Consider the following 12,208-nt stretch of genomic DNA (forward strand, 5'->3'; position numbering starts at 1 on the left):
GCTGAGGGGAGCCGAACGGAGGGCGGAGCGGGCTGAGGGGAGCGGAGCGGAGGGCGGAGCGCGGGGCGGGCTAAGGGCAGCGGAGCCATGGCGGGCCCGCTGTGCCAGGGCTGGGGCCTGGGGGTGGCCCTGCGGAGCCGTGCCGCGCTCCGGCCGCTCGGGTTGCTGGCACCGCCGGCACGGGGGCTGCTGGGGCCGGCAGCGGGATCGGGAACGGCAGCGGGATCGGGAGAGGCGGCGCTGGAGGAGAACCCCTTCTACGGGAAGTACCGGCACAAGATCCAGGAGCTGCGGAGGTGGGCCCTGAGGGAGGCGGCGGCGGGAGCGGGCTGTGTTTTGCCAAACGGGCGGGCCTGGGGAGCGCTTTCTTGAAGGAGAGACGTCCTTCTATTTTAGCTTTTCGCTCTCTTGAGAAACTGGATTCGTTTAGGCCAATTGCCTTGAAATTCACATGTAGTTGACAGCAGGTCAGTGAGGATCGTCTCCCAACGTGCTCCGCTTGATAAGAGATAGTTTTGTGAACATTAAATGAAAATTTTAAGTTAAGAACATGAATCAGTATCATAGTAAACATTTTAAAGGGCCAAAGGCTATTAATCACCCAGCAATCACCTTTGGGACAGGCAAAGAGTACTCCAGTTTTGGAAACCATTGGAGCAGGCAACGAGTATTCCAGCTTATAGTCTTCCGTCTTATTATAAAGGAGGATCTGAACAGAAAATGAGTAGGCAGAAGTTGAGTCTTATTTCGGGTGTAAATCCGTGTGCTGGCAAGGCCACAATGAGAACAGCCCATAGAAGAGTCATGGTTTTGAATTATTCTGATAAAGATGGATTACCTTACTTGGCAATATAAATCGATGAAGCAAAAGACTTCACAGACTCACTTACAGAACCATGAAATGGCTTGGGTTGGAAAAAACCTTAGAGATCAACCACTTCCAGCCCTCCTGCCATGGGCAGGGACAACTTCCACTAGGACAGGTTGCTCAGAGCCCCATCCAACCTGGTCTTGTTGGAATCCAGTGCCAAAACCACTGAGTTATAGGGAATATTGTGCAACAGCTTTCACAGTTTCTTAACTGTGCATTGATTTTTCCTGTTTATCATCATAATTAAAACCTTAAGATTATTTAAAAGCAAACTGGAATGTTTTAGTTATATGAATTTATGTCCAGTTGGACGAGGAGCAGGGAGTTGGACTTGGATGATCCTTGTGGGTCCCTTCCAACTCAAGCTGTTCTATTGCTCTGTTGTACTGTTAACAGTCCCCATTCCAATTCAGGTCCAATCCAGATGTCTTTGAATCCCGTATGGAAAAAAGAAGTGAAGTGAAAAAGCAGCCTGTGGGACATTCCAAACAAGGAGAGTTTATCAGATGCATGGAGGAGAAGGCAAGGACAATTTTCTTTGTAAATCACATACATTGAAGCTATAATGTTATTTTAATGGGATCCACATAATGCTACAAACTGGAAGAATCCCTGTCAGTAGGAGCTCTGGACTCCTCTATATTATTTTTTAGACTGTGAATTCCCTGCTTGAAACCTTGTTTAAGTTTAATTAGTTCCAGATCAGTTTATCCAGAAGAGTGACACAATCCTGCATTTGTCATTTTTTTAGTGAAAGCAAGAAAACTGTTCAATAATATTGGATCCAAAATGCATCATAGTTTCCTTTTGACTAATCCGTTGTGGCCTTGAAATTCATAATTCACATTAAGTTACTAATCTTATTTACTTCACCTAATCAATCACTTATTTTATTAAAAATACGCTGCAATGATCTTCAAGTATCTGGAGCTCCCACTCAGAAGCTTTTGTCAGAGGGCAGTTTACGTGTGGCAGGGAAGGCAAATCAATGGTATTAGCTGTAAAACTAAAGAAGAATGTTTTCCTGCAGGCAGAAGGCTTGGGCAGCAAGACATCAAAGGGGGGATTCACAAAGGATAAGGTAAGAGAAACGAGCCCAAGTGTTCGGAGGGGACATGGTGGCAGTGCAAGGGTGTGGATTACCTTGTATTGCCACAGCCAGTTTCAGTCAAGAACACTTTGATACAAACCTGGTGTTCCTTGTGCTGCATTTGAGTGTAAGATCTTGGTTTACTGTTGGAATCACATTCAGCCTTACAACTCCTGGCACTCTGGGTTTTTATTCCCCTTTCCTTTCTCTGCGACACCCTGGAAATTCCTTCCAATTGGGGAATCTGTTCTGAACATGAAATGGAAAGGGTTAAGCTCCTTTTACAGCATGGAAATACATTTTCAGTGATCTCCCAGCCCAGGGAAAAGAGAATTCTCTTTCACATTATTTTATTTTGCTGAATCTTCAGTGTAAATCTACCAAAGAGCTTGTCTTTGAGATGGCTGAAGGCAGAAGGCTGCAGCTCCTCTTGCAGCTTCAGTAGAGATCTGCACAACTGGAGCAAAGCGTGTGTTGTGTCCTGAAGGAATCTATTCTGTGTGAATCCACTTCTCAGTGTGTTGCTGCTCTTTTATTTGGCAATTAGAGGGACTAAGTAACACTATAAATTGAATCAAGTTCCTCTAGGTTGATTTTGTCCTCTGTAATTGCATCCATTCATTCTGGATTCTTACAAGGTCAGAGAACTGCCATCATGCCAGATTCTTTATGCTTTCTCTTGCAGACACTTGATTCAATTCTTAATGTTGAGATGGTGAAAGACAAATCAGCAGAGGAGATAACACAGGTGATGGATTTAAATGGAATAAACTTTGCTTGACATCTGTGCTTAATAGTAATCTATGTGTAAGGATAGAAATTTTACTTAGACTGAAAAATAAAACTCAGCTGTGGATGTATATTTACAAAAAGCACATTCATATGGGTATCCATGGGAGAAGATAAAGTTTTCTCCACTAGGTAAGTCCTCCTAGGACGTGCTAGGAGGTGCAGGTGCACTGGGTATTGCCATCCTGCTGTTGACAAGAAGAAGACTGTTAACACAGAGGAGCATCATGCAAAGACTTGTCTTCTGTTGAAAATGTTTTGTATGTTCTTTATTAAAAAAAACCACCACCACCACCAAAAAAACACAACCAAAAGTCATTGGTGTGATTGTTGGGAAAGGTGTGAGAAGCACTTCTGGTGGTTAATAAATACTGAGCCACCTCTGAGCCCACTGTGGATTTCTGTTACCTGGTTGGAATCTGTCCTTTGGTACATCTGGAACCTTTGCAGAAGTATGTTGCATTAGCAGGAAAGTCAGTCAGGCTTGATTGAAAAATGACTTCTCAAAGTGCTTACAAAGGTTAGTTGACATTTTAAAGCATTTAACATTACTGCTAAATTATGGACTTAACTTGTATCTTATCTTCTTTGTTTCCTATAGATTTGGAATCAGTATTTTTCTGCAAAAGACACAGTTTATGCTGTTATTCCTGTAAGTAGTTCCTCTGTATAGCACTTGAAAAGCCAGCATGTAAAGCTTTCCTTTCCAACTGAGATTCTGATGCTTTTAAAAGCAGTCATTAAAGGAAAGTGAGGTTTCAAGAACCAGCTCACTTTCTGGGCTGAGTGATTTTATTGCCCCAGACAAAGGCTTTTTTTTTCAGAAATGCATACCCCTTCTTTTCTTCACTCAGAGGAGTCTCAATAAATCAAGGACCTTTTTCTGCACACCTGGCTGGAATTTCCAGGCTTATTTTAATACAAGCCTCCAACACTCTCTGCAAGGCCCTAGTGTTTATTAAGTAGCATTTGTATTTTTAGAGTTATTTTTCTCAGAGCTGCTTGTTTCTTTGCCCTCTTCCCCGCAGCACAGGCAGCTGCTTCAAGGTTAATGTGGCAGTACAAGAGCACTTGACTGGTAACTTGCATGTGGCTAATCACTTAGGACTTATTTCTTACATTCACAGTTATTGGCAGCACTGTCTTTCTTGAGATTGCAGGGTGTTTCCTGAGATAAGATCATACTTCTTACTCCTGATAACTTTTCCAGATGTTAATTGTTCTTAGTTTGCATTAGGCTGAAGGAGACTTTTTCCACTTCGGGGATTTCTCTTTATTCTTTTCTTCAGGGTCATTCATGATTGCGATCTCTTAAATCTGTCTTTTCACAACTGTGTGTTCCTTGAGTTCTTGAAACCTCATTTAGATCTGGGGTCTGATTTGTAATTGTATTTGGCCCTTTCTGTTCCGCTGAACTCAGTGGGAGGCAGTGTTCTAGATGTGTGATGTGCTGAAAGTGGAAGTGTGGGATTGGAAGTCAAGCGGCCTCCTGTTTCAGTTTTCCCAACATGTGGATGTTGTGAAAATAGTGCGATTTGCACTTTTACTGTAGCAGAGGGTGAAAGCCAGGGACTGTAGTTAAAATGTAGGTCTTTGATTAGTGGGGCTGGCATTGTGCTTTGGTGCACTGTTTTAGGAGGAGTTTTGGAAGCTTTTTAAGACTTCAATGCAAACCAGATCCCAGGCACATTAGGAAGCAGTTCATGGTATCATCGAGGAGAAAAAAACCCCTTTGTCTTTTGCCAGAAGCTTTTTGTTGGCTGAAAGAAAGGCCTTGCATAATTCTCCCATGCTCAAAAGTACACATGAAGGAATTTCTTCTTGATGAATGGCATATGTTTTCCTTCCTGAACACCTTAGAGTAGATATTAATACAGTGCTGGGAAGCAAAAAAAAAAAAAAAAAAAAAAAAGGGAAAACACAGAGAAACGTGGATGAAATTGCCAGGTTTCATCAGGGCTGAAATAGGGTTGTGGTTTTAATTAAAACCTAAGCAATAAGTGTGTTGAGTGTATAGTTGGGCTGCATTTTTATACTGAAGAACAGATGACAATGATGTAAACCCACAATTTGGAGCCAGGGATGTGTTGTCTTGCTCAGCTGTTGACACTACATGATGCAGTGGAGCAATTACTGAAAGAGGATGTAAGCCTCAGGACTGGGGCCCCCACATCCAAGGCATGAAGCTCTGGATCCAAGGATTCTGCTGCTGCATCTTAGAGACAGCCTTGTTAAAACGGGATGTTGATGACTTTTAGGTAAATAAGAACTAAAGGCAGCTTTCAGGCTCACTGCTCTCTGTCCCTGCAGCGGGACCTTCTCCAGATGGAAACTGTACCCTCTAAAGGTTAATGAGGTGATTGTGAACAGCTCTGCATCCACGTTTGTGTTATAAAAATTGAACTTCTCTTTCCTCTTTCCCCAAAGGCAGACAAGTTTGATTTGATGTGGAAGAGAGCCCAGAGGTGTCCATCGGTACGTACAGCAGTGTGTGGTTGTAGAGCTGTAATGCTTCTCTTCAAAGCCTGATCCATTAACTTTTGACCCTCCTGTGTTCATACCCATTGTATCAGCCTGATTAGTAAAATCCAGGTGTTCAAACACTTGTCCTGGTGCTCAGATAAAGCAGTGCCTATTCATATGTATGAAACAGTTTGATCTTCCAGATAGAAGAGATGGAGGGTTGAGAGAGCAGCAGCACAGAATCTCCCAGGGAATGGAGACTTTACTGGGTTGATGGATTAGTCCTACCTACTTCACTTGCCAAGAGCAAGATCAAATGTATCTGGCTTCCCAAACTACTTGGAGATAGGGAAGTTATTTATAGCCTGAAGTGCACTTCTGGACACTGCACTGGGATTCAGCCAGGTATCCTGCAAGGTTTTCTGCTCCCATGTTGTCTTTCCCTTGGTGGGGTAAAACGAGCAGGTCTGTAGCCTGTGGAGCTGGATAGGCTGTAAATGTCTCGAGAGGAGATGGTTGCTGCCTGTTCTGGAGCAGCTGATAAAATGACAGGATTAAATGCTCTGCTCCTTACCTTATATTTGACCATTTCTGCTGTTTTTGTCCTAGGTGAGGACAAAAAGGTCAGAGTCTGAATGTTCTCCACCCTCCTTTCCTTTTTATGTCTCAAAATACTGACAAAAGTATTTGTCAAGATATTTGCTAGTGAATTAATACTGATAGGGGTAATTCTGCTTTATTGTGTGCTTTGAAGTCTGATTCTTGCTGTCCTGTCACTTGTGTTGTCCTGTCACAAGGAAACTCTTTTTCTGTTGTGGTTCTCTCACTAAAGCATTAATGCTGGAGGCCAGTGTGACACAGGCATCATTTTGTTCTATGTAAGAGAAAATTGGTTTGTTTTTTTAATAATTTCTCTACAGTTTCTGTATGCTTTGCCAAGAAAAGAAGGCTATGAGTTCTTTGTGGGGCAGTGGTCTGGAACAGAATTACACTTCACTTCCCTGATAAATGTTCAGGTGAGTGTTTGAGATAAAACGTTCAAAACTGACTTAGGATCCAGAAATAGATAGTATCAGCATATTGCAATATGTGGTATTTACTAAGTAGTTTAGCCAACAGGTTGTCTAGCTTAACTTGAAAAGAATTCTCATGACAATAGCTGTTATTAGTTATGGTTTAATTGTACATTAGTTACAGGTAAATTAGTAAAGTTATGGGTATTAAGTGTCTGTAGTGTAGAGGATAGTGAGGTAGAAATTCACTAGACTCAAAACATGAGCAAGAGCCAAACGTTTTAGAACTGTTTGTGCAAGCTACTTAAAATAGCAGTAGATGCTGTAAGATTAAATATCTTCCTAAAAATTGTGGGTTCTTTTAAATGCAAAATGGTCTTCAGTCAAGTTAAAAAACAACCTAACTCTGCAAATCCCTTGTTTTCTGTAAATACCAAGAATAATGAACTTCTAATTAGAACTGAATCTTAAGCCCTGGCAAGCAACTGCCTCTGTGGCAGTTAATGCTCAAAGTTTTGTAATCAAGCACCCAAATCTGCAGTGGAATTAAGGTTTTTATGGGATACTGACAGGTTTCTTTCTCTCCTTCAGACCCAGGGTGAAACTGCTCCGAGCCAGTTGGTCTTGTACCATTATCCTGATCTGCAGAAGGAGAAAGGGATAGTACTAATGACAGCAGAAATGGACTCCAAATTCTTGGTAAGAGAAGTCTGCTCATTGGCTTCCTTCATTTTATGCTGCAACTCCTCCTACAGTTTTGAATTAAAATTAAATTACAGTGAAGCCTTTCAAAGACCCTTTGCCAAAGAATGGTCCCACTGTCTTTCTTTAACCTAATGTACTTAAGGCTAGGGAAAGCCAGAAGGGAATCATCAGTCTTTGGTGATTTCAGTTCATGCATTCTTTGTTTTTAATTTGGGTATTATAGTCCATTGTTGTAAAAGAACAAAGCTTCTGTTTCTCTTCCTAACAGAAGTAAATTTAAATGAAAGCTGTTGCTACCTGCAAACAACTTAAAACAGTGTTTGAAGCTTAATCCTGCTTGTCAAAGCAGGAGACTCCAGAGTTGTGTGTTCAGTGTGTGCACACCTGTGCTCTTTCCCTCTGTGTGGCCACACCATTATTGGCATAACTGTCCCAGTGCCTGGACTGGTGCCCCTGGACACAGTAGTGGTGGAATAGAATGATTAAAATAGCCCTCCTCTAACTGACCTCCTGACACCCCTTCTGAAACAATGGGTGGAGTAATTGGTAATGCTTTTCTGTTCCCCTGTTGGATCTCAGAGCAAACAATCAATCTTTGCAAGTAGGTCAGCTGTAAGAAGGGAAAAAAGAGGACTTGGTGCATCTTGGAGTGGGCAGGGATCACAAAAGCCACACTTGACCTCTGAGGCAGATGCACAGCAGGAGAGTTGCTAAAACACACAGTGCTGGAGTGTTTAAGTAGGTCAGGAGCCACAGGGAGGTAAGAGATTTGATGAGCTAAGGTGACTCAGCGTTGAGCCACGTGGTGAGTAGGAGTGTGGCATTTCTGTTCCAGTGGGACACTGGCACAGCCCCACCCTGATGGTGACAGCTCTGTTCTCACTGCCAGGTGGTCCATGATGCCCAGTGCTTGGCCAACCAGGTGCAGCTGTTCTACACCACGGATCGCTCCCAGACCTACGGATTGGTGGAGACCTTCAACCACAGATCCAGTGAATTCAAATACATGGCAGTTATAGCAGAGCTTGAACAAAGTGGGCTTGGAAGAGAACTGACACCCGGGCAGGCTTCTGACAAGTCATAGAGCCTGGCCTGTGGTGAAAGGAGCCAGCAGAAGCACGGGTAGGAGGGGTCGACCAGTATCTTCTGTTTCACAGCTTGGATTTGGCCACAGAAGGAGTCTGCAGACATCCTGGGAGAGTGACAGTCAAGTCTGTCAGGCACTGATGCAAGATGAGACTTGGGCCATTTGAACAACAGTAACTAATTGCTAAAAAATGGAGCCCAGTACTTCAGTGTAACTTCATCAGGAAGAGCCATTTTCCCAGTCTTGTAACTTCCTGCTGCCTGCTGGATTGTGGAAATCTGAAATAAAGTGACAAAAGGGGAGCTATGTAATGGGCTGTACTCACGTCAGGAAAGAGATGACAACCAATGTTTCTTCACAGTAAATGCATTTTAAATGCCCTCCACCATTATAATTGCATGGTTCAGTGCTTTTTAATCTGTGTGGAATTCATACAGGCTTGTCCATCAAGAAGAAAGAATAGGAGCAATGGTCTAAGACAGACACCTCTTTGTTTCTTTGTGAGGTTCCTTGCACAGATGTATATTGTGGTCTGAGCTTTTCTCAGGATTAAAAAAACAGAGTCGCTAGATTTGTTCTGGGAATTTTCTGCTTCTTAATTGATTTATTAATTGTATCCTGCTGTGATGTTTCTGTGTTTGAGATGTTTTTGAGCAGTATGAAAATGGTTTTATTTTTTTAGTATATTTTTAATAGTATAGAGGAATCATTGCTTGTTTTACAGGATTATTTTTTTCTCAGGCTGGCATCTAGTCAGCCAACTCACAAATGGCATTTGAAGGAACAAAAAATAACTCTTGATCCCACTTCAGGAAAGGCACTATCCATAATAAAGGAAAGATGGACTGGCATAGTGACAGAGAGAGTCACCAGCTAGCTTCTTGTTTGTTAAGTGAAAAAAATGTCTTGGTATAAAAATGCAGAGCTGCTTTAACACAGCAGTGTTAGTAAGAGCCTGGCTTTACAGACTGCAGCAGGTGGGGGGTTTTAAACCTGCCCCCAGCAAAAGAATCCCAAAACGGATGCTTTGAGCTGCTCTTATGAAGCTCAGAAACTTGTGAGGCAGCACATCCACGGACAAGGACACTGCAGCAGTGTGATGTGCATACCAGCACTGCCACCACTGCACAGGGGTTCACAGGACAGCCAGGAGCTTCCAGGAGCCACTCTGAAATACTTCCCATGTCTACATCAGACCCCCAGCACTAACTCATCCTTAGCACTGATTATCTCTGGGCCACATTGCACCTTGTCAGCCTGCTGGAGCTGGCAAGCATTCATCCCCTCCTTTACCAGAGAAAGGAGGGAAAGACCTGCAGTTTGTCTGTTGGAAGGCATGCCTGGTACTAATTTTCTTCATTAACCACAACCTGATATGAAGCTGTGATGAGTAATGATGGTTTCTTGTGACATCTTTTTGCTGTAATGCCCACTGTCACTCTGTACTTTCTCAGCTCATTCTTTGCCCTACATGGGCTTTGAAAGGCCCTTCAACCCAGCCCATTCTCTGATTTTATGACATGAACACTTCAGCTGAGCATTAAAGCTACACAGTGCAGTTTTGTGTTGAGGTCTGTTTTACCACCAGTTCTTAGGTGTTAGGTGTGAGCTCCTGTCCATTCAGGAAATTGCAGGATGGTTCTAGAAGAGGCAGATCTTCTCTTGGGGCCTTGCTGAAAGGAGATGGCCTTGCTCCCTGATAATATCTTCTGGTTTCTGTTCACTGAGTGTGTACAGAGCAGTCTGCAGAGAAGGGGAATAATTAATCAGAGGAGGCGTGGATAGGGCTGTGATAATCTGAACAGCCAATCACCTTTATTAAAAAGCATTTCTGCTTCTGGTTTATGGTGTTCATGCTCCATTTATCATTTTTCCTTAGCTGATAGAAGGGCTGTTTTGATTAATAATTCACTCGCTGCTTTGAAAAAGTTGAAGTTGCTACATTAATTTTTAATGTAGCTATAATGTAACATCCCTGGGAGTGAAATCTAAGGTTTCTGAATCTACACCTCAGCCTCTTTCTGAGCACAAAAGATAAAATTCTCAGGTATAAGGTGTAGTGATTTACCTGTAATTTTGAGTAGTGTTTTTTAAAACCCATCGTGGGATTTTTTTCCTAAAATAAGAACTTCTCCGGGGCTTAAAAAAAGGCAGAAATGGCCAGTGATGCCTAAAACTGGCATGAAGACCCATAATAAAAAAGTCCAGCAGAGTCTAATCCTCTGCCCCACTGGATGATGCTGCAAGGGGGAGTAACCCAGCAGAAGAACTGGCCCTACAAGCCACCCTTGCTGCAGAAACCAGCGATGATTTGTGGCTGTGTGGCTTCTCCAGTGCCTGGGACACATTTGTGCACGAACTGTGCTGCCTGGCCCAGCCATGGCGCGGGCTGATCACGGGCACTACAAGCTGCAGAGTGGGCACAGACCCCCGGGGCTGTCTGGCTCTGTGCAAATCAGCAGCTGCGCCAGTTTTAAGCCACTAAAAACTCGCATGGAGTTTGTAAGATTTGATGCCCTTAGGATCTGTGCTGTGAAAAATAATGCTGTTGGGCTTGGCACGGGGAGAGAGGTAACAAGAGGGAGAAGGCGGCTGTGGGATTCATGTGCCATCCAGCCACTAGAGGGAAGGTTTGTCTCCTTATTCTGAGCTCTGGGCACTCACACAGCTTGCCTGAGCCTGTCTGCTCAGCTTTGTGAACTTTGTGAGTTGTGTGCTGAGAACCATACAGATGCTCAGGCTGCTCCTGTGTGGTTGTCCTATAACAAGCTGGGCTGCGCTGAGTTCAGCTCCTGGTTCCACCAGCCCCATGTCCCAGATCCCACCTGAGCTGCCTTGGGGAGGACAAACATCCTGCAGTAGTTTCCCAGCATGTTTTCCTGATTGCCAGTCTCTTTTGGGCCAGCACCTTCCCAAGATGGATGTGTCTAGTTTTAGTAGCTGTCAAATGGGCACGTTCAGGGAGAGGAAACCCAAGGCTCCCAGTGGCCCCATGTAAACTTCAGCCCCTGCAGCATCCTGCAGCAAGGTGCTGTAGGAGTCCCCTCGGTGCTGGCTGTGGTCTGCCTCCAGCTGGAGGAGAGCCCAGGAGCGAGATGTGGCAGGAATTCCCACTGGGAGTGGTGGAGCAAGTTTTGCAGGCAGAGGCTCTTTGTTACTAGCATCCCAAACCTCTGTCTTATCCACCTAAACCCAGAGCCCATCTTGCTCCCAAGGGAGGAGGTGGCAGTCTCCTGGAAGAAAACAATCAAGGAAGTGCAGATTGATGGGCGATGTTCTTACTCTCCCTTAAAATGATGACTCCAGTGCTTTTTCATCTGTGCCTGGCTTTTTTCCTTGTGCCTTAGAAAACGGCAAGACTCCAGTGCCCTCTGACCCACGGCTGAAGAAGCTCTCACTCCCTGTCTCTGAGTTTGCGCAGGACGTGATGGAGCAGAGCAGAGCAGGGGAACTGACTGTTCTTTACGTTGCATAGCTGTTTTCTGGACACGTCCTCTTCCCCTCTGGGAATAACCAGAGCAAACCCACTGCTCCCTTTGCTTTGTCTTCTGGTCTGCTCAGGCATCCACAGCCTTCCAGCCCTGTCTGGGAACAAGCATCTCCCCGGCTGCTGAAGTGGCAGCGCCCAGGAGGTGCCGTGCAGGGCATTGCGTGAGAGCCCGGCGCAGTGGTGGGGGCTGGCAGGGGCTCCCCCCTCCCCCCGGTGCAGCCGTGTCCTGACGAGCCTTGTCAAGCTGCTTCGCTGCCCTGGGCCTCTTCCCGTGCCTGCCCCTGAGCTCCGATGGAGCCGCCCAGTGCTCTGGGCTCGCTTCCGTCCCTGCTTCCTTCCCCCGATAAATCCAGCCATGCACCTGCCTTCAGGAGTGAGGCAGCATTCCCCTCTTCCTTCCTCCAGGGCAGACAAATGCCCTCTTCACAATAACTCATCCCTCCTTCCCCAAAGCTGTCCCTCGCACCTTTTCCTCTCTCCCAAGTGACTCCTGCTTCCCCTCCCCACAGCTGGGATACTGGGTGGCTCTAGGACTGTGGGCTCTCCGCTTTTTGAGGTTTCCAAAACCTCACGTGAGGGGTTTCCTCCCTGAGCAGGAGGTGCTGCTCACCCCTGCGGACTTGTGGGGCTGCAGCTGATATAACTCCAGCCCTCCTGCTGTTCTCCTGGCTCCTCTCTTTTGGCTCCAGACTGCTGAGGG

The 12,208-nt window shown here is 44.9% G+C and overlaps 1 protein-coding gene across 1 annotated transcript; it reads left to right on the forward strand.

Moving 5' to 3' along the window:
• The first annotated feature begins 7 nt into the window (after positions 1-7).
• Positions 8-9,576, forward strand: ATPAF1 (ATP synthase mitochondrial F1 complex assembly factor 1). The gene is made up of 9 exons (XM_038144841.1): positions 8-296; positions 1,285-1,393; positions 1,902-1,952; positions 2,647-2,709; positions 3,352-3,402; positions 5,178-5,225; positions 6,134-6,229; positions 6,818-6,925; positions 7,821-9,576. Exons 1-9 carry the CDS (start codon positions 88-90, stop codon positions 8,013-8,015), a joined length of 930 nt encoding a protein of 309 aa, XP_038000769.1. The 5' UTR covers positions 8-87; the 3' UTR covers positions 8,016-9,576.
• Positions 9,577-12,208: the final 2,632 nt, after the last annotated feature.

The sequence above is a fragment of the Motacilla alba genome, chromosome 8 (assembly GCF_015832195.1).
Source record: "Motacilla alba alba isolate MOTALB_02 chromosome 8, Motacilla_alba_V1.0_pri, whole genome shotgun sequence".
Taxonomy (NCBI): domain Eukaryota; kingdom Metazoa; phylum Chordata; class Aves; order Passeriformes; family Motacillidae; genus Motacilla; species Motacilla alba.